At 49.1% G+C, this 21463-nt stretch overlaps 1 protein-coding gene across 2 annotated transcripts; it reads left to right on the top strand.

Annotated features, from left to right (window-relative positions):
- The first annotated feature begins 1831 nt into the window (after positions 1 to 1831).
- On the top strand, positions 1832 to 21203 carry RNF122 (ring finger protein 122). Of its 2 annotated transcripts, none has more exons than XM_054499081.2 (6): positions 1832 to 2316; positions 10214 to 10370; positions 17564 to 17609; positions 17868 to 17909; positions 19472 to 19554; positions 20104 to 21203. In XM_054499081.2, exons 1-6 carry the CDS (start codon positions 2292 to 2294, stop codon positions 20216 to 20218), a joined length of 468 nt encoding a protein of 155 aa, XP_054355056.1. In that variant the 5' UTR covers positions 1832 to 2291; the 3' UTR covers positions 20219 to 21203. The 2 variants fall into 2 exon arrangements, with proteins under 2 accessions (XP_054355056.1, XP_063524672.1); XM_063668602.1 differs by having other exon boundaries at positions 1864 to 2316; positions 19475 to 19554.
- Positions 21204 to 21463: the final 260 nt, after the last annotated feature.

The following is a 21463-nucleotide window of genomic DNA, read 5'->3' as shown; positions in this document are numbered from 1 at the left end:
GGGAGGATGGCTTGAACCCAGGAGGTGGAGGTTGTAGTGAGCCAAGATCATGCAACTGCATTCCAACCTGGGCAACAGAACCAGACCTTGTCTCTAAATAAATAAAAACAACAAAAAAGAAAGAATATACACAGCCTATGTTCAAGGAAGGGTAACAACAAAAAGACTCATGGCTGATGAATAGTGTGTGGTTAAGGGGAGTATTTGAGTATGAGGAAGACTGAAACAAATAAGGCTAGACTGAAACACTTTATTTTAATAGTTTTTTCTTTTTTCTTTTTGAAACAGAGTACCTCATTCCGTCGCCCAGGTTGGAGTGCAGTGGCACAATCACAGCTCACTGCAGCTGCATCCTCGACTTCTCAAACTCCAGTGATTCTCCCACCTCAGCCACCAGAGTAGCTGGGACCGCAGGTGCGCACCACCAGGCCCAGCTAATTTTTGTATTTTTTTTACACGTGGCTTCACCATGTTGCCCAGGATGGTCTCAAACTCTTGAGCTCAAGCAATCCACCCGCCTCAGCCTCCCGAAGTTTTGAGATTATAGGAGTGAGTCTGGACTGAAACACTTTGAATGTCACACTCTAGTTTACAGAACTTTATTCTGTAAACACTGGAGACCAACAAACGTTATTAAGCAAAGAAATGTTCAGATTTACATTTTACAAAGATAATTGTGACTAGAATGGATGGACTTGAGAGTGAAATCAGAACACTGTTTCTTTCAATAGCCGCATGAGAATTTGAGGGGTGGGGAAGACAAGGCACGTTAAAATGAAAATTTCTCAGTCCACCCTTTATTGAATCAGAATCTCTGGGCTCAAGGCCTGGGAATCTGCATGTTGCATCTCAAACGTAGGAGTGATTCTTGTAGGCTCTGAAGTCTGAGCTATAGACTAGAATCAGAATGGCCAGTTGGGAAGCTTTTGCAATTATCCAATTAAGAAATGAAATGTCCTGGGTGCCATGGCTCATGCCTATAATCCCAGCAATCTGGGAGGCTCAGGCGGGAGGATCACTTGAATCCAGGAGTTCGAGACCAGCCTCAGCAACATAGTGAGACCACTCATCTATACAAAACAATTAAAAAGTAGCTGGGCTTGGTGGCAGGCACCTGTGGTCCCAGTTTCTTGGGAGGCTAAGGTGGCAGGACTGCTTGGGCCCAGAAGTTGGAGGCTGCAGTGAGCTATGATTGCATCGCAGCACTCCAGCTGAGTGACAGAGCAAGACTCTAACTCAAAAAAGAAAAAGAGGGCCGGGCGCGGTGGCTCACGCCTATAATCCCAGCACTTTGGGAGGCTGAAGCAGGAGGATCACTTGAGGCCAGGAGTTCGAGAACAGCCTGTCCAACATGGCGAAACCCCGTCGCTATTAAAAATACAAAAATTATCTGGGCATGGTGGTGAGCGCCTGTAATCCCAGCTACTCCGGAGGCTGAGGCAGGAGAATCACCTGAACCCGAGAGAGGAGGTTGCAGTGAGCTGAGATCGCGCCGCTGCACTCCAGCCTGGGCGATAGAGGGAGACTCTGTCTCCAAATACATAAGTAAATAAATAACAGATCTGTAGGCGGAAAACAATGTGGCAGTAATTGTTCCTTTGCCTTGGTGTCCCTGAGCAAAAGACGGGCCCCCACCCCGGGGCATCGCACGTCGCGGCTCCATTCTCTGCAGACCGGAGTCTCCCCAGGCCTGGGAAGACGAAGTGGGAGGCGTCCACCGTGCGAAGATCCTCCCGGCTTCCAGGGAAGGGAGGCTGGGCCTGCAAATAATAGCCGGGGGCAGGAGAAAGGCTCCGATTGGTCGGAGGGAGGGTGACGAACAAGGGGCGGAGTTTTCCTGGGGGCTGGTGGGGGAAGTAAAAGGGAGGGGGTGTGCACCACCGGGTGTCAGTTTCGGAACCCCAGCCAGCTCAGCTCTGCGCCGCTGAACCCGATCCGTGCCTCCGGCAAAGGTTTTTCCCTCCTCCCCGGGCCGAGGGCTTCTGCCGCCCGGGCACCCCCGCCCCGCGGCGCCCCACATTCCCCCAGCCCGGGGCCCTTGGCGCGTGCGCTCCGTGCGGCTGTGCTCCGCGGGACTTTGTTTGTTTCCTACTCGTCCCTCTTTGTTGGGCTGAACACCAGCCTCGTCAAAGCCCCCCACTCCAGAGGGAGTTCGGCTTCTCCGGCAGGGCGGCTGCAGCGCGCTGTCCCGACCCCGCCTGCGGCCCCTCACGCCGCTAGTGCTCCCACCCCGCCTTCCTGGCACCCCGCCTGCGTCCGTTCGCCCGAGGAAGCCAGCCGCGACTTCATTGATGCACCCATTCCAGTGGTGTAACGGTGAGTCCCCGGGGCAAGGGGCCGAGCCTACGTGGGGCTGGTGGGAGCCGCGGCGCGGGGAGCTAGGTCGGACAGCAGCGCTCTGGTCCTCCCTCGGGAACCAAGTTTTTCCTGAAATGGGACGGTCGAGAAGGCGTCCTGGCGCCCCACTCTGCTCTGCACAGCGCGGAATTTGAAACTACCCAGGTTTCACTCCAGGGCCTGGAAGGGACCTCCGGACCGGCGGCGGGCCGGGGGCGTGGGAGCCGAGGGGTTCCCGGCCTTTGTGTGGCGGCCCGGCTCTTCTACCCCCTTCCCCTGCCTTTGTGCGCTCAAACTCTGTTCTTTGTTGTGGTTGTTGGAGGAGAATTAAATCCGCACTCGGGCTGGGATCTCCTAGAGGGAGCTCAAGTTCCCGGCCTGAAACTTTGCAGGCTATTGTAAATATGTATACCATGCAGCGTGCGGAACGGGGCGCGGGGGTGACTTCCTCTGGCTTTGTTGGTTTCCCACGGGCTGCTGGCGTGGCTTGGTGCCTGTGGAAGACTGGATTAAAGAGTCGCTTTCGGCCAGGCGCGGTGGCTCACGCCTGTAATCCCAGCACTTTGGGAGGCCGAGGCGGGCGGATCACCTGAAGTCGGGAGTTCGAGACCAGCCTAACCAACATGGAGAAACTCCATCTCTACTAAAAATACAAAATTAGCCGGGAGTGGTGGCGCATGCCTGTAAGCCTAGCTACTTGGGAGGCTGAGGCAGGAGAATCGCTTGAACCCGGGAGGCGGAGGTTGCAGTGAGCCGAGATCGTGCCATTACACTCCAACCTGGGCAACAAGAGTGAAACTCCATCTAAAAAAAATCAATTTTCCTGAGTTGATAAACCCTTGCAGAGAGCTCCGTGCCCGGCTGTCCCTGGGGTGCGAGGCTGGCCTGGCGGGAGCCGTGCTTTCTGGCCCCAAGGCCAGATTGGGGTGTCTGCTCCTGAGCCCAAGTGAAGGCCACACCTCCAGACGCGACAACCCCTCCCCCCATTTCTCCCCAGGCCTGGATGATGCTTCTAAGTTAGTTCATTTCACTTGAGGCTTTTTGGAGAGTCAGGTGATACTGGGTTAGGCTGGCGTCTGATTCCTCAGCAAGCTACCTGAAAGGTGTTTCTGAGCGGGACACTTCAAAACCTTGGATACTAACCGCCCCCCACCCCACCCCCTCCAGTCCTCCTGGGGTCCTAGTCTTGACCGCGTTGTTCCGATGCTTGGAGAGTTTCTGGGAGAGAGAGATGGGAAGCAGCTGGCCTTATCTCTCAGTATGGCAAGCGAGCTAGTTACAGGGGGAAAAAATCATTCTTGAGAGTAGACTCCTGCCAGATCTTGGATTAATTATGTCAAGAGGCTTTGTTTTAAGGCAGGGTTTGGGTAGCATGTGTACCCCACGTCCCCCCACCCCGCCTTCCTCCTTTTGCTGGTCGGATCTCATTTCCTGAAAATGAACCAAGCCGTGTGTGATGGGCGGTTTTGTGGGAGAGGGGGCAGAGGATGGGGGTTGAGGAAGGCCCTTGCACCCTAGCATCTGGGAAAGATTCCCGTTGGCTGGGAAAGAGAAGCAGTTCCCAGATCCCCTGGTCTTTCTTGGCCAGCCCTTGTCTGACGTCATTCCTGCTTCCAGCCTGCCAGATGAGATGAGACATTCTGATGTCAATGCTTTCATAGGTTGGCCGAGACAATGGAACAGAGACTTAGGGAGAAATGAGGCAGCTGTCAGTAACACTGCCCCTTCTGGGCAGCCCCCTTTCATGTCAGATTTTAGACTTGCTGCCTTCTTTTTTTTTTTTTGAGACTGAGTTTCTGAGTTTTGCTCTTGTCCAGGCTGGAGTGCAATGGTGCGATCCCGGCTCACCACAATCTCCGCCTCCCGGGTTCAAGCGGTTCTCCTGCCTCAGCTTCCCAAGTACCTGGGATTACAGGCATGTGCTACCACAGCTGGCTAATTTTGTATTTTTAGTGGAGAGGGGGTTTCTCCATGTTGTTCAGACTGGTCTTGAACTTTTGACCTCAGGTGATCTGCCTGCCTCGGCCTCCCAAAGTGCTGGGATTACAGGCGTGAGCCACCGAGCCCAGCCTACTTTAATTTTTTTTTTTTTTTGAGAGAGGGTCTCACTCCAACAACCATGCTGGAGTGCAGTGGCGTGATCAGGGCTCACTGCAGCCTCCAACTCCCAGGCTCAAGGGATCCTCCTGCCTCAGCCTTCCAGCATAGCTGGAACCATAGATGTGTGCAACCATACCTGGCTACTGGCTAATTTTTAATTAATTAATCTACTTTTTAGGGATAGGGTTTCACTACATTGCCTATGCTGGTCTTGAACTCCTGGGCTCAAGCAGTCCTCCCACCACAGACTCTCAAAATGCTGGAATTACATGCAGGAGCCACCTTGTCTGGCCCTCTTTGCACTTCTCAGAAAAGTGACAGAGATCCTGTCCTTTGACTCCAGTGAAGAAGCAACCTCTCCCTCACCCCTTCAGAAACTACTTGGAGCCCCTCTTTCCTGGGGCTGGTATTCTCTGTCCTTACACAGTTTTAAAGAAAAACTTACTACAGTGTCAGCTTTTGACCAGTAGACTATTTTGCCATTTCTTTAATAGTAACACAAGCAAATGAACCATCTCCTCTTGACTATGCTCTTCCCGCCGACCTCTTTATCACGTGAAATACCAAGCTCGCTGATTCAATCAGTGGGAGATAAAGGGGAAGCCTTTATCAGGCAGGATAAGATGGTGGGGATAAACTGATCAGAGGACTTGCGGGGACCATCGTGCTTGTGGAGTGCACAGATATCCTCTGTAATAGCTCTGACCAGGTTCTGCAAGTTCCCAGAACCGGAAACCAAAGGAGGTTTCAGCTCATAAAAGGTGCCTGGAAGAACTAAGGAAACGGGGGGTTAGACCCTCTTGTAACATCAAATACTGCTGAGGAAGGAGGTGAGAAAACAGCTGGGAGCACCAGGTCTTGTTGGAAGGGAAGTCCTGAGCCCCTTTTCCAGCATAGACTGAAGTTTGTCACTCTAGCCAGTCTGCCATGATGTCCTCATGGAAAATTGTTCTTCTTTGACCCACAGAAAGTAAATATTTGGGTGGGGAGTGGTGGTGAAAACCACTTTCTCTCTAACCCCTACTGGAGCCTAGACACAAGGGACTTCCTGTTGGGCACAGCAAAGTTTAGTAGCTAATTATTTCTTTCATTTCAACTTAATCAAAAAGTCTTGCACAACAAGAACTTTTACTTTCTGTTTTCCCACAATGTGTAGGTCAGTGCATAAAGCAAGCCCTCAATAATACTTGCTGGTTGACTGGTGATCCATTAGCGGAGGGCAGTTTCTGGGCAATTTTCCCAAACATCAGTCCTGCTGCTTTGAAGTGGGAGGTTTTGCCAAGGGGACCAAGTTATTTTAAGAAAATGGGGAATTATTTATCTATTAACTAGTTATTGAGAACAAGCCAAACTCTAGGCTAGGCCGGACACTGGAGAATATACAAAAGTCCAAGTTGGAGTCAGCAAACCTAGGAGGGTTCAGGCTTTTTTTTTTTTCTTTTTTTCTTGAGACGGAGTCTCTCACTGTTGCCCAAGCTGGGGCACAGTGGCACGATCTCAGCTCACTGCAGCCTCTGCCTCCCGGGTTCAACCAATTCTCCTGCCTCGGCCTTCTGAGTAGCTGGGACTACAGGTGTGCAGCACCATGCCCAAGTTTTTGTTTTGTTTTGTTTAGAGACGGGAGTCTCTCTCTGTTGCCCAGGCTAGAGTGCAGTGGCGCAATCTCGGCTCACTGCAACCTCCACTTCCCAGGTTGAAGCAATTCTCCTGCCTCAGCCTCCCAAGTAGCTGGGATTACGGGTGCCAGACACCACACCCAGCTAATTTTTGTATTTTAGTAGAGATGGGGTTTCACCATGTTAGCCAGGTTGGTCTTGAACTCCCAACCTCAGGTGATCTGCCCACCTCAGACTCCCAAAGTGTTGGGATTACAGGCGTGAGCCACTGCGCCTGGCCTGAGCCTCACTTTCTATGGTGAAAATCTTTGTGTCTTTTTTTCCTATGTGGTAAGATCATCTAATATTTTTTTTTCTTTTCTTTTTTTTTTTATTTTTTTTATTTTGAGACCAGGTCTTACTCTGTGGCCCATGCTAAGTGCATTGGTGCAATCGTGGCTCACTGCAGCCTCGACCTCTCAGACTCAAGTGATTCTCCCATCTCAGCCTCCCGAGTAGCTGGGATTATAGGCACTTACCGCCACACCCAGCTAATTTATCATTATTATTATTTGTAGAGGTGGGGTCTTACTATGTTGCCTGGGTTAGTCTTGAACTTCTGGCCTCAAGTGGTCCTCCTGCCTCAGCCTCCCAAAGTGCTGGAGTTACAGTGTGAGCCACCACACCCAGCCTGTGCTTTCTTTTAATAGTACTTATCATATAATCAATGCTTAATGCACATTTGAGTTAAAGTAACTTAATGCTAGGAACGATGTAAGACAGTTAACTGAGTAAGCAGGGGCCAGAACAAATGATGGAGGTCAGGAGTGCTGTAGAATTCAAGGAAGAGAGGTTATTGGACTATCACAGGCTTGATGGGCCTCAGAGAGAGCGTTTCAGGCAGGGAAAGCTGTGTAAACAAAGACAGGGAAGCAGGCAAGGACGAGGTTGTACAAGAAATAGTGAAAAAGACTGGCCCACATGGGGTAGTATTGGAGAACTTTTAAGTAGGAAGTTGTGAAGGGACAGGGTGAATGTTTTAGGAGAACTTGAAGCCAGTCATGAGTTTGTAAAATACAAGATTAAAACTATTAGGAGGGGGCGGGGCACAGTGGCTCATGCACTGTAATCCCAGCACTTTCTTGGGAGGCCAAGATGGGTGGATCACTTGAGGTCAGGTGTTCAAGACCAGCCTGTCCAACATGGTGAAACCCAGTCTCTACTAGAAATACAAAAATTAGCCAGGCGTGGTGGTGTACACCTATAGTCCTAGCAGGAAGCTGAGGTAGAAGGCTCGCTTGAACCCAGGAGGCAGAGGTTGCAGTGAGACAAGATAGTGCCACTGCGCTCTAGCCTAGGTGACACAGCGCAAGACTCTGTCTAAAAAAAAATTAAAAAAAAAAAAAGGCAACTAGGAGGATGTGTCAGGCGTGTGGGGTAAATGAGAGAAGGAAGTAGAAACAGGGATGACATCAACTAGGAAACAGTAGGAGGTGATGAGTGTTTACAATAGGGCTGTGGCAGTAGAATTGGGCACAGCCTGAAAGAGGTTTGAATGGAGGCTCGTTATATAGTCATCAGTAAGGGATGAAGAGGACTGATGTCCAAGTTGACTTCAAGTCTTTCAAGCCACCTTCTGCTGAGTTGTGGTGGCACTGGTCATTAGTGTATAGAATTCTGTGGCATGTGAATGCATCCTGGCTCCTAACCAAGATGTCAGGAAAATGCCTAGAACCCAAGGCCTGGGTACAGAGAACCCTTTGGAGCTGGGCTTTCCTAGCTATTTGACTGTGGGCGAGTTACTAAATGATTGAGTCTTTTTCCCATTGGTGGGGGAAGTAACCTTTACTGTGGCAGTACAAAGATTAAATTGATAGCATGAGAATGTGCTTAGGATGTAGCAGGTGAACAGCAAATTCCAGCTCTCCCTTTCATCAAGGACTCCCCTCCCCTCTTTCCCTTTCCCTTCTGCGATCCTCAGCCATTTGCCTTTTTTTTTTTTTTTTTTTAAGATGGAGTCTTGCTCTGTCTCCAAGGCTGGAGTACAGTGGCACGATGTCAGCTCACTTGCAACCTCCACCTCCCAGGTTCAAGTGATTCTCCTGCCTCAACCTCCTGAGTAGCTGGGATTACAGATGTGTGCAACCACGCCCAGCTAATTTTTTAATAGAGATGGAGTTTCACCATGTTGGCCAGGCTGATCTCGAACTCCTGACCTCAAGCCATCCACCCGCCTCGGGCTCCCAAAGTACTGGGATTACAGGCATGAGACACCATGCCTGGTCAAGCCATTTGACTTTCTACTGGGCTGCTCTTTCCAGCTACAGCTTGGCTATCACAATTCTAGGTGTCTCTGAGAGAGATGACCCCCCCAACCCCCCGCAAAAAAAAAAGGAAAAAAAGAACCTGCCGGGTGCAGTGGCTCATGCCTATAGTCCCAGCACTTTGTGGGGCTGAGGCAGGAGGATCTCATTGAGGCCAGGAGTTGGAGGCTACAGTGAGGCATGTTTACACCACTGCACTCCAGCCTGCAGGGACATAGTGAGACCTTGTCTCCAAAAACAAACAAGCAAAGTTCCTTTTCCAGCAGATCTCTTTGTTTCTTTGCTCAGAACCTGGTCACATACCCACCTGAACACCAAATACTGGCAAGGGGGGAAGGGAGAGGTGACTATCATGATGAGTAGGCCAGTCAGTATTTATCCCTGAGTCCTGTGAGAAGGGATGCGTCTAGTGGCTGGCCAGTGCTTTTCAAACTGAATGTGCAGGGGAATCACCTGAGGAGCTTGTTAAAACGTAGGTCCTGGCTAGATGCTGTGGCTCATGCCTGTAATCCCAGCACCATGGGAGGCCAAAGTGGGTGGATCGTGTGAGGTCAAGAGTTCGAGACCAGCCTGGGCAACATGGTGAAACCCCACCTCTACTAAAAATTCAAAAATTATCCGGGCATGGTGGCGTGCGCCTATAATCCCAGCTACTCGGGAGGCTGAGGCAGGAGAACCGCTTGAACCTGGGAGGTGGGGTTTGCAGTGAGCCAAGATCACGCCACTGCCCTCCAGCCTGGGCAACGGAGCAAGACTCTGTTTCAAAAAAACAAAAAAAACAGTGTAGGTCCTGATTCAGTTAGGCCGGGATGGACCCAAGTGTATATGTTTCTAAAAAGCTCCCAGAGGATGCTGCTGCCATTGGGACCACACATTGAGGCTTTGAGGAGAAAGAGGGAAGGTGACCACAGTAAGGGAAGTTGCAACCTCCTCCCCACCTCCATCGCCACTTTCTGGAATGCTGGCCCAGGACTTGGAGTGAACAATTTCTATTCTAGTCCTGGCACAGCTTGTCTTCTGGAGCAGGTGGCTTAATAATGACAAATGACCTTTGCAATTGTCCTTTGCAATTTACAAAGCATATTTTCTTACGCGCTCATTTTCAGTCCTCTCTCTATTTTGCTTGTTTTCATATAACAAAGTGAAGCTTAGAGGTAATTTCTTAAAGGTCATATGGCTAGCTAGGGATGGGGGAGTTGGAACCTAAATAATATTTTCTCAGCTAAGGCAATATGGGCTCCTACCTAATGGAATTAAGTTCTCCAGTTTCTGCCCATTGCCTAAATTCTTTTTTTTTTTTTTCTTTAATTTTTAAAAAAAGAGATTGGGTCTCACGCTGTCACCCAGGCTGGTGTGCAGTGGTGTAATCACCTCTCATTGCAGCCTTGTACTCCTGGGCTCAAGTGATCCTCCCACCTCAGCCTCCTGAGTAGCTGGGACTACATGGTAGTACATGCGCTACCATGCCCAGCTAATTTTTCTATTATTTTTTTTAGGGATGGGGTCTTGTATGTTGGCCAGGCTGGTCTTGAACTCTTGGCCTCGAGATCACCTGCCTCAGCCTCTCCAAAGTACTGGGATTATAGGCGTGAGCCACCACACCCAGCTTGCCTGAATTTATTATCCCTTAGATGGGGATATTGTTTTAAGTATTTTGGATAGTATTCAATTTTGTAGATCAGATTTACTCAAGATTACATAGCTAGTAAGTGTTAGAACTAGGATATAAAACTGGAGCCACTGAATCTGAGGCTTAGGTGGCCAGAGCCTGCCAGTTATTTCTATCCTGCTGACACAGTGCTGTCAGCCCAGCAGTAAATTTCCAACCCTAATGATTTTTTTTCTCTCCCTTTGCAGGGTGTTTCTGTGGCCTGGGACTGGTTAGCACCAACAAGTCCTGCTCGATGCCACCCATCAGTTTCCAAGACCTTCCGCTCAACATCTATATGGTCATCTTCGGCACAGGCATCTTTGTCTTCATGCTCAGCCTTATCTTCTGCTGCTATTTTATCAGGTGCGTGGATCCCTGGCTGACCTGGTGGGAGTCCAGCAGGAGGGAGGAGACCAGGGCTGTGGGGTAAACTGAGAGAGGGGCCCACAGCAGAGTCACCAGTCTTATACTGGAGCCACCACTTTGAGGACATGGCTGAGCCTGCCCTTCTCTAGGCCCCTGAGGGTCTGGTGTTTCTATTTACATTAGCCTATCAAGTTGTTCCTGAGCATATAAGGTCATCACGGGTTGGACTGCATCCCATCTCCTCGCCAGTTATTCTAAGGTTGCCTAGAATTACTGTGTAACTGAGTAATAAAGTTAGTGGTCCCTTCTTTGTCTGTCTGTCTCTATTCCTACTCATGCCCTTTGGGTGGTCGGGAACAGGTGGGCATCAGTTATGCCAGTGACATGTTCCTTTGCCCTCCTGGGACCTCTTGTCAGCCCTCCAGATACTAATATTAGGAAGCAAGCCGGTGTCTAGAGAGCTACTTGGTTTTTGTTTTGTTTTGTTTTGTTTTTTTTGAGATGCTCAGGCTGGAGTGCAGTAGTGCAATCTCAGCTTACTGCAACCTCCACCTCCCAGGTTCAAGCAATTCTCCTGCCTCAGCCTCCCAAGTAGCTGGGATTATAGGCGCATGCCACCATGCCTGGCTAGTTTTTGTATTTTTAGTAGAGATGGGGTTTCACCATGTTGACCAGGATGGTCTTGAACTCCTGAGCCAAGTGATCCACCCACCTCAGCCTCCCAAAGTGCTAGGATTACAGGCATGAGCCACCACACCCAGCCAGAGCTACTTGTTTATTCTGCCTTATAAGCTCTTATTTTTGAGAGTGGAAAAAAACAAAACCAAAACAAACCTAAAAAACTGTCATTTATTCTTAATTGCTTAGGGATCCAAGAGAAGACCTGGAGTTTGTCAGGGCTCGCCACACTCCAGGAATGCTTTCTCCATCTCTTGCTGAAGGACATGGGAACTGGTGGCTGTTTTCTTTTGACTTTTTCTTTCTTTTTTTTTGAGACGGTGTCTCACTTCATCACCCAGGCTGGAGTGCAGTGGCACAGCCTTGGCTCACTGCAACCCCTGCCTCCTAGGTTAAAGCAATTCTCCTGCCTCAGCCTCCCTAATAGCTGGAATTACGGGTGCATGCCTAGCTAATTTTTATTTTTGTATTTTTAGTAGAGACGGGGTTTTGCCATGTTGGCCAGGCAGGTCTCAAACTCCTGACCTCAAGTCATCCACCCGCCTCGGCCTCCCAAAGTGCTGGGATTACAGGCATGAGCCCTCGTGCTCGGCCTCTGGTGGCTGTTTTCTATAAAAAATTTTGAGCATGACTGGTATTTAGAATGGGAATCAAAGTAGTAGTGTTTCTGACTGGGGTTTACTGTTGGCATTGACAATTCCTCATTGTATGGGACTGTTCTGTACATTGGAGAATATTGAACATCCCTGGCCAGTAGGGCATGCTAGTAGTCTTTAGGGCCATTGTGGCCATTAGCTGTCTCCCCCGCCACCCACACATTACCAAATGCTTGGGTAGACATCAGCTGGGGTCTGGGCTGGTGACTGATCAAATAATTTAAGAAGATTAAATTAAGATTAAAGAAAAGGCTTTGCTGGCTTTATTCCTAAGATGCCCTTCTGGGTTTGAGTGCTTTGCTGGAAGGCAGCTACAAGAGAGGCAGGTACTAGTCCATCTTCCCCAAGGCTGGAAGAGCTCTGTCTAAGAAGGGGAAGTGCCCTCAGGCACATCTCCCCACCACTCCCAGGTGCTACCTTGGACCTGTTCTTTCTCAGAACTTTTCACAACAGGTCCCTGAAACTAGAATTTTCCACATAAAAATCTATGCAGAGGAGATACTGGTTTATCTTCCCTCTTGTACAGTTGGGTCTGAAGATTGCATCTAACCGTTAAGCGGTGGTGAGGGTAGATTTCTGGTATCTCTCCTCTCTTCCTGTCTCCTCCCCTTTCCTGAAGCCTGTTTCTTTCCTTGAATTCTCCCTGACCACCAAACCTGCCCACCCCCGTGTTAAGCAATTCACACTTCAATCCTGGAGACAGGGATGAAGATATACCAAATACCAAAGATTTCTTTATGATGAGGCTGAGAGGGGTTTGTAAAACCAACTCTTCTTGGTCCCTTTCCTCCCTGCTCCCCCTGCCCACCACACACACACAGAGGCATACACATGCCAAGCGGCAAAGGGCTTCAGGAGACCATCTAGGCCGGACAACATGGCCCTTGCCTGTAATTGTAGCACTTTGGGAGGTCAAGGCAGGAGAGTCGCTTGAGTCCAGGAGTTTGAAACCAGCCTGGGGAACAAAACTCCATCTCTACAAAAATGACCTAAAGAAAAATACTCTAGGCTAGGAAATGGGTGACCAGGGTTCATTTCCTAAATCAACCAATAGTAGGTGTGACCTTAGGTTTTCTTTTCTTTTTTTTTTTTTTTTTTTTTTGAGACAGGGTCTTGCTCTGTTGCTGAGGCTGGAGTGCAGTTGTAAGATCTCGGCCCACTGCAACTTCCACCTCCTGGGCCCAAGCCATCCTCCCAACTCAGTCTCCTGAGTACAGGCGTGTGCCACCATGCCTGACTAATTTTTTAATTTTTTGCGGATAATTTTTATATTTTTTGTAGCGATGAGGTTTCACCATGTCACCCAAGGTGGTCTCAAACTCATGAGTTCAAGCCATCTGCCTGCCTCAGCCTCCCAAAGTGCTGGGATTACAGGCGTGAGCCACTGTGCCCGGCCTTTAGCCACTCTTTACCAAGCGCTTTTCATAGGCCAGGCGTTGTGGTCACCATTTGAAAAACCATTTAGCTCACTTAATCCTCAGTATCGGTATTAGCCCACTTTATAAATGAGGAACTTCATGCTCAGACAGTTTAGGATCTGCCCAAGGTGATACATAGAGGAAGATACAGAGGTGGACAAGTCTGGTAGCAATGAGCTAGGGTCTCGCCGAGTCCTTCCAAGTGTTTGCCTTTTGAGTCATATTCCTTGAAGTAGAGGAGCCGCTATAGGCTCCACGACCACCCCCTTGCAGGTCAGCATCAGTTCTTGCAGAAGGACAAGCTGTAGAGCTGTGGATGGCTGATTTCTTTTTCTTTGGCTGTAGTCAAAGAACAGAACAGGGCCGGGCGTGGTGGCTCATGCCTGTAATCCCAGCAGTTTGGGAGGCTGAGGCAGGTGGATCACCTGAGGTCAGGAGTTCGAGACTGGCCTGACCAATATGGTGAAACCCTGTCTCTACTAAAAATACAAAAATTAGCCAGGTGCCGTGGCAGGCACCTGTAATCCCAGCTACTTGGGAGGCTGAGGCAGGAGAATCACTTGAACCCAGGAGATGGAGGTTGCAGTGAGCTAAGATCATGCCATTGCACTCCAGCCTGGGCAACAAGAGTGAAACTCCGTCTCAAAAAAAAAAAAAAAAACACATAAAACAGAACAGTAACCACATGATGCTAAAAGCTGACCCCACTGTGGTGCTACTGAGCACCACCTTTTCCTTCAGTAATCTGCTCCTTCGTCACCCTGCCCTGGTCTGTAGCCTGCCTGAAGCCTGCTGACCCTGGAGTTTCACAGTCTCAGAGGCCCACTGGTACGTGGTAGCCTGTGAATGTCTATATATAGAAAGACACACAGGCGCAGAAAGCCACCACTTCCTCTCCCTGCTTCTCGGTTTCCTCCTCAGCCAAAATAGGCCCCACTGCTCCCAACCTGGTGAGCTCAGCAGCCAAGGCCAGCGCCTCGCTCATTCTTCCCCCTCTCTCAGAGCTGACCTCTGCCCTACATAGGAATGGAGGGGCCGGGGAAGTACAAATAGGCAGGAAGGGAAACATTATTTTCAGGACCTGGCTGCATTGTTTGTTCTAAAAGGGAAAAGAGGAAAGGGAGAGCCCACTGGCAGTGGCTAGAAATGGTGTCATTGAAATCGGGGTATTTTTAGTTGCTGCGTTCACCCAACAGCTGAGAAGGCCACCTGTCCAGACTGGTTGGTACTAGGTCCCCAGCTGGGATTGCCCAGGGTTTTTGCTTTTTGCTCTGTTTTCCTTGCAAGCTTTTCGGCCACATTTCATCATGATCTCATCCTTTCTGAGCTGAAATCTATATACAGGATGAGGGGGCAGCTCTGAAGCCCTTCCCTGTTCTGAGTTTTGGAGGATCCCTGGGCAAAACCACTAAAGGATCCAGCCAGACAAGAGGCATGATGGGTGGGGAAGTGGTACTCTAGGTGCCCGGGGTACAGAAAACAGAAAAAGACAGCATCTACTGCATAAGTATAGCCACGTTGCAGGTGAGACATTGGTGCCTCAAAGATGCATAGCAGTCACTCATTCCCCAGACAGTTAAAAACACAGGCTTTTCACCACTTCCTTATTTACTCTACACGTACCTCATAACAGAGCAACAGTGTCTTTCTCCCTCAAGGCCGCTGTGAACTCCCTGTCCATGGGAACACTTCCTTCCCACTTGTGCTGAACCCAGTGTCAGTCAAGCAACAGTAGCCACCTAAGCGCTGGGTATGTCCTGCCCTGCTCATTTGGAAATTGGGACAGAGACACATGTGTATGTACAAAGACCTTTTCTGGACCAAGGAGCTCTCTGCAAAGTGAAGGATGAGACAGTGGGAGCCTTGGTTAGGCCTTTAGCCCAGCCCTGCCTTAAGCAGAAAGGATATTGTGGGGGAGAGGGGGGAGGGGAGGGGACGGTGGATGTACTGCCCCAGCGCCCAAGCCCGTGGCATGAGTCCACTTGGACTGGAGTTCTCAAGAGGCTCCAGGAACATGAACCTCGCCAGGTCACCTGACTTTCCATCAGGAACAATGGAGGAGGCTGGCAGCCTGATCTTATCTGCCCTGCACTGTGCTGCGGGCCTGGCTGTGCCCCCGTCTTCTGCCTCTTCCATTACCCAGGAAGCAGCTTCAGCTTCTCACCCCACCCCCTTCCACTGGGGCTGTTTGTGATTGGAGCCTCCCTTTTATTGACTTGGGTCAGTCATCCATCTATCCACTCATTTGTTTATTTATTTTAATTATTTATTTAAAAAAATTTTTTTTGACAGAGTCTCACTCAGTTGTCCAGCCTGGAGTGCAGTGGGGGCAGTCCTAGCTCATTGTAACCTCTGAACTCTTGGGCTCAAGTGACCCTTCTGCCTCAGACCCCCCCAAGTAGCCAGGACTACAGACATGCACCATCATACCTGGCTAATTTTCTTTTATTTATTTTTGAAGAGACAAGTTCTCACTGTGTCACCCAGGCTGGTCTCAAACTCCTGGCCTCAAGCAATCCACCTGAGTTGGCATTATTCTTTATTTCTGTTTTCAACCATTTAAGAATAAAAACCACTCTTAGCCTGTGGACCCTGCAAAAACAAGTAGTGAGCTGGATTTGGTCCTCAGACTGAAGTTTCCTGCTTCTCCTGGCTTGCTGGGTTTCTGTGTTTCCTTCCGAATAACCCAGGACTGTGTTAAGAAGTGATCACCAGGAAAAGCTCCATAAGGTTCCCCCATAGCACACATACAGGAGGCATTCTTTTTTTTTTTTTTTGAGACAGGGTCTTGCTGTGTCACCCAGGCTGGAGTGCAGTGGTGCGATCTCTGCTAACTGCAACCTTCGCCTCCTGGGTTCAAGTGATTCTTATGCCTCAGCCTTCTGAGTAGCTGGGACTACAGGTGCATGCCACCATGCTGTGTGAATTGCCCTGTGAATTTTTGTACATTTTGTAGAGATGGGGTTTTGCCATATTGCCCAGGCTGGTCTGAAACTCCTGAGCTCAAGCAGTCTGCCCACCTCGGCCTCCCAAAATGCTGGGATTACAGGCATGAGCCATCCCACCCAACCCACATACAGGAGGCATTCTAAAGCTACCTGCAGAGTTCAGCATGTAATATCCTCCACCCCTGAAAATAATTGGCACAAAATCCAGTGTATAATTATGGTCTCGGCCATTTGCACAACAAGCCATTCAGAGTTGTAAACTTAATAAAAGGTAAGGTGTGTCCCAGGACCAGATCATATTCTCAGGACTGTGATGTATTCCACCTGATTAGGGGAACAGACCACATTATATGGTAAAGAGCTTGGACTCTGTCATCACAGATTCAAATCCAGACTTTGCTACCAATTAGCTCTGTGATGTTTAGGCAAATAAGTACGCTTCTTTGAGCTTCATTTTTCTTTTTCTTTTTATTTTTTTTGAGACAGAGTTTCGCTCTTGTTGCCCAGGCTGGAGTGCAATGGTGCAATCTCGGCTTACTACAACCTCCGTCTCCCGGGTTCAATCGATTCTCCTGCCTCAGTCACCCGAGTAGCTGGGATTATAGGCGTGTACTGCCACACCGGCTCATTTTGTATTTTTAGTAGTGACGGGGTTTCACCGTGTTGGCCAGGCTGGTCTTGAACTTAAGTGATCCACCTGCCTCGGCCTCCCAAAGTGCTGGGATTACAGGCATGAGCCACCACACCCAGCCAGGCTTTATTTTTCTTATCTATAAAAGCGAAGGTATCTCACTCTTAGAGTTTGGAATAATTAAGAACATATATGAATATGTTAAGTGTCCGAGTGACATATAGCAAGTACTTCATAACCATTATATTATGCTATTGCCATTAGTAATGGCATGCCATGTTTTGGCTATTGAGAGTCAGCCCGTATGCAGGCCACCAGCTTAAAATGAAAAGAAGAAAACAAAGGAGGCATCGTCTGTGTTGTCTGGCACAGTGAAGGGAACAGTATGCTTTGGTTCCAGAATACTTATGTTCTCCGGGTGGAAAATTCCCCAGGGTCAACAGAGGCTTGTTCTGCTATCCTGGCTTAACAGAAATAACCCTTTTATGCATATCTGTCTAACTTCTGCAAACTCAGTAAACACAGTGTTGATTTCTATATAGTTTGGTGACTGAAGGAATTTGCCGACCAGAAAAAGGCAGGGTGAGTGAATGAGCTATTTGGGGATGCTGTGCTGGAGGGTCCCCCAATCTGTGTATGAGACCTGGTGGTGAATTTTGAGGCTGTCAGACCTGAGTAAGAGTCTTAGTCCTTCATCAACCCTTGTTGGCCTGCATAGGTCCAAAGTATGCCCTGTGGTGTGTATGGGACAAGCACCCCTCCCTGCCCTCGGAAGAATGCCCAAGCAGCCAGCCAGCCTGTCCTGCTTTGAATTATTCCATTTAACCTGCTTTCTCTAATTTTTTTCTCTTTCTCCCAGCAAACTCCGGAACCAGGCACAGAGTGAGCGATACGGATATAAGGAGGTAAAGTGCTGCGTGTTTCCCAGAAGCTTCCTTCTCTGCCTGACCTGATAGGAGGAGGCAAGGAGGGCGGGCTCAGGTTCTCCTGGGCAGGAATCCCCCTGGCCTCACCTCTGGGTCTCCCTGAGGCTAAACCCCTTCAGTGTCTGAAGTCTGACTTGCCCCAGGCAGTCCAGGGGACTCCCTTCATTGGTTGATACTACCTGGCTGGCCCCAGTGGTTGGTTCTTCTTTGGACATCATGCCTCCTCTTTCTTTTCAGGTGGTGCTTAAAGGTGATGCCAAAAAGTTACAATTATATGGGGTAAGTGTGCCAGGAGAGTGTGCAGGAGGGCCCCAGCAGGTGAGGCAGACAGCACCTTGCTCCAGTTCTCTACCTGGATGCTTTTCAGAAAACTGCTTAGTCCATGCCTTCATACCTCCTTTGGCCAAACAATAGAGACACATCTCAGCAAGTAATTAATATGTGGAATTGATTACATCTGGAACAGCCTCAGGCAGAAGACATGAAGGGATCACAGAAGGGTTTAGATAAGTAGTGCCCCACAGCCCCAGGAATCCCACAATACATAATTTTTACCAGGAGGATGGTCATACCCTTTCATGCCATAGACAGAATTCAGTTAACTTTCCCTGTGTTCAGCCCCTACATCCTGGTTGTTACCATAGAAAATGAGGTCCTTTTACTTTTGTGTATACCCCATCTTAACAGACTAGATCTGACTAGTGTGTTCATTCCTGTGGCTCTGCCATTTCTCTCCCACCCCACTCCCACCCATACACCAATTCCTTGAATCCCCTCAACTCTGACTTGAGGAATTAGTTATATCCTATTCCTTTCCTACCTATGCCTCTAAGGTCACCTAACCCATTTCCCAAGGCTCCTGTTCATGACCACAGACACTCCTACTCAGAGCATGTTTGTGGTTGTCTGGGAGCAGAGAGGATCACGGTTCCACTAAACATGAGACTGCCTAGACATGGCCTCATTTTGTCTATTATGCCTCTGCAAGTGCTGATGTTTCCCAAGCCTTTCTCTCAGAGAATAATTCAACTGAGATCAAGGGAGTTAATATGTAGGGATGTGGGAAGTCTGGATTTAAAGAATGTAACTGGGCCGGGTGCGGTGGCTCACGCCTGTAATCCCAGCATTTTGGGAGGCCGAGGTGGGTGGCTCACCTGAGGTCAGGAGTTCAAGACCAGCCTGACCAACATGGTGAAACCCCATCTATACAAAAAATACAAAATTAGCTGGGTGTGGTGGCACATGCCTGTAATCCCAGCTACTTGGGAGGCTGAGGCAGGAAAATTGCTTGAATCTGGGAGGTGGAGGTTGCAGTGAGCCGAGATTGCACCATTGCACTCCAGCCTGGGCAACAAGAGTGAAACTCCATCTCAAAAAAAAAAAAATACATAACTGATCACATATACCATCCCCTCATCCTTACCTCTGGTTGGTATTAAGTGCCATATCACCAAATGTATTGGGCAAGAAAGGATTGAAAACCATTCTTCTAGGACAGTACTTTCCAGTGCAGTGGAAACTTCTGTGATAATAGGAGTGTTCTATATCCACACCATTCAATATGGAAACCATTAGCACCATATGGCTGTTGAGCACTTGAAATGTGGTGAGTGTAACTGAGGGACTGAATTTATAATTTCATCTAATTTTGGTTAATTTAAATTTAAACAGCCACATATGGTTAATGACTACCATGCCATCAATACAGTTTTGTAAAGGATGGCTAAAAAGTTTCTCTGCCTGGTAGAATAGACTAGGCTAGAGCTTAGTTTTCTTGTCTGGGGATGAATGAGTGAGATGGTTCCCCAGTTCCTCACACACCTGCTCTTTTCTCTCTGTAGCAGACCTGCGCAGTCTGTCTGGAAGACTTCAAGGGGAAGGATGAGTTAGGCGTGCTCCCGTGCCAACACGCCTTTCACCGCAAGTACGTGGGAATGTGTCCAGGGTGCCCGTCGAAGGAGAAATAATCAGGGAGCATCTTCTGGAAACTTCCAGTCTCTGCCACTTTCTATTTGCCCCTTGTTAGTGATGCCCCAGGCCCTATGTGAACACCGAGCAAAGCCCAGAGGGATTAGGTTGGGACAGGGATAGGGATATTCTTTTTTTTTTTTTTTTTTTTTGAGATGGAGTTTTGCTCTTGTTGCCTAGGCTGGAGTTCAATGGCGCGATCTCAGCTCACTGCAACCTCTGCCTCCCAGGTTCAAGCAATTCTCCTGCCTCAGCCTCCCAAGTAGCTGGGATTACAAGTGTCCACCACCATGCCTGGCTAATTTTTGTATTTTTAGTATAGATGGGGTTCACCATGTTGGCCAGGCTGGTCTCGAACTCCTGACCTCAGGTGATCCACCTGCCTCAGCCTCCCAAAGTGCTGGGATTACAGGTGTGAGCCACCACGGGATATTCTTGTTTTGAGAGACAACTGGAGCAGTGTGGTCTGTCTTGTTAGAGATTACCGTTCCTCATTTGTTCTCAGGTGTCTGGTGAAATGGCTGGAAGTTCGCTGTGTCTGCCCCATGTGTAACAAGCCCATTGCTGGTCCCTCAGAGGCCACGCAGAACATTGGGATTCTATTGGATGAGCTGGTGTGAGTGCTGCCACTACACCGAGACCTGGAGAAGACCTCTTGCCTCATGGATGTCTGGTCCCTCTGCACAGCTCCAACCAACAGGACTGTAGGGTGATGATGATCACTTTCCCAGTGATGAGAAGGGTGGTCTAGGGCTGGGCTTCCACCCTCAGTGCAAGACCAGTGCCAGATGTGCCCCCACTTCCTGCCTCCTGAAGCCTTCTTCCCTGCTACTCCATGCTGGTGGCCTCACCCATCAAGACCACTGTCTCCTGGTACTGGACTATCTACCTGCCTTGTCCCTGTTCTGGGGGAAGGTGTCCACCCCGATCAAGAACATGGAGAAAGTCCTCTTTCAAGGCTCCCCTTAGGAGGATGAGCTGCCGTGACCCAGAAGGGATGAGATGGGCTCTTACCTCTCTACAACCTTCCCTCCCCTTCCCACTCCTTCCAGAGTAAGGTTAGAAGGGAAGGAAGGAAAGATCAAGGAACCAAGCGCCTCCGCGGGAGGCGAGGGAGGCTCTGTATGAAACAGAAGAGCAGGGACATAAAGGAAAATGTCAGTGTTTACATGGGACCTATGGAAACAAAGGCTGGCCGGTGCCAGCTGACTCCAGGGTAAGAGGGCCCTTCCCCTGCCAGGACCCACGGTGCTATCCATTCAGTCTCTTCCTCAGTTAATCTCGGAGCTTCCTATTCCATGTTGAGGTTTGCGGGCCCCTCTAGAGGAGGGCTAGTTCTATACTTAAATTGATTCCCAGGGGCCTTTTTTTTTTTTTTTTTTTTTTTAATCAAAAGGGGTGTGGGGATGGGGGTGTCTACGGTTAAGCAACAGATACCTCCTTCCCTTTGTAAATAGTATTTTTATACTTCATCCTCACCTCTCAGGCTTTAGATACAAAATCCCCAGAATGGAAGGGGGTGGGGATTTTCTGTTCCTCCCTGGAGTGGGTAAGGGTGGGAGAAAGTTACGTATTTAAAGAAAAATAAATTTAATAACAAGTTTCTCTAACCTAGTTTTGCTTGTGGTTGTGGCTGCCTGGCCCTTTTCTGCCAACAGAGGAAAAAAAATTCTCAAACTGCCTCTTCTCACTTTCCCATACCCAAATCAAACACACACGCGCACACACACACACGTTCCTGATCCTTTTTACATTTCTTTACTTTTATCTTTTTGAGGCAGGGTCTCACTCTGTCATCAAGGCTGGAGCATAGTGGCATGATCACAGATCACTGCAACTTCCCTGGCTCAAGTGATTCTCCCACC

Source organism: Pongo pygmaeus, chromosome 7, assembly GCF_028885625.2.
Source record: "Pongo pygmaeus isolate AG05252 chromosome 7, NHGRI_mPonPyg2-v2.0_pri, whole genome shotgun sequence".
Taxonomy (NCBI): domain Eukaryota; kingdom Metazoa; phylum Chordata; class Mammalia; order Primates; family Hominidae; genus Pongo; species Pongo pygmaeus.
This window is presented reverse-complemented; position numbering and strand designations above follow the sequence as displayed.

Coding starts and splice junctions, on each gene's coding strand:
- RNF122 (XM_054499081.2), top strand. CDS start 2,292: ATGCACCCATTCCAGTGGTGTAACG. Junction 10,371..17,563: donor TTCTGCTGCTATTTTATCAG/GTGCGTGGATCC, acceptor TCTTTCTCCCAG/CAAACTCCGGAACCAGGCAC. Junction 17,910..19,471: donor AAAAGTTACAATTATATGGG/GTAAGTGTGCCA, acceptor TTCTCTCTGTAG/CAGACCTGCGCAGTCTGTCT.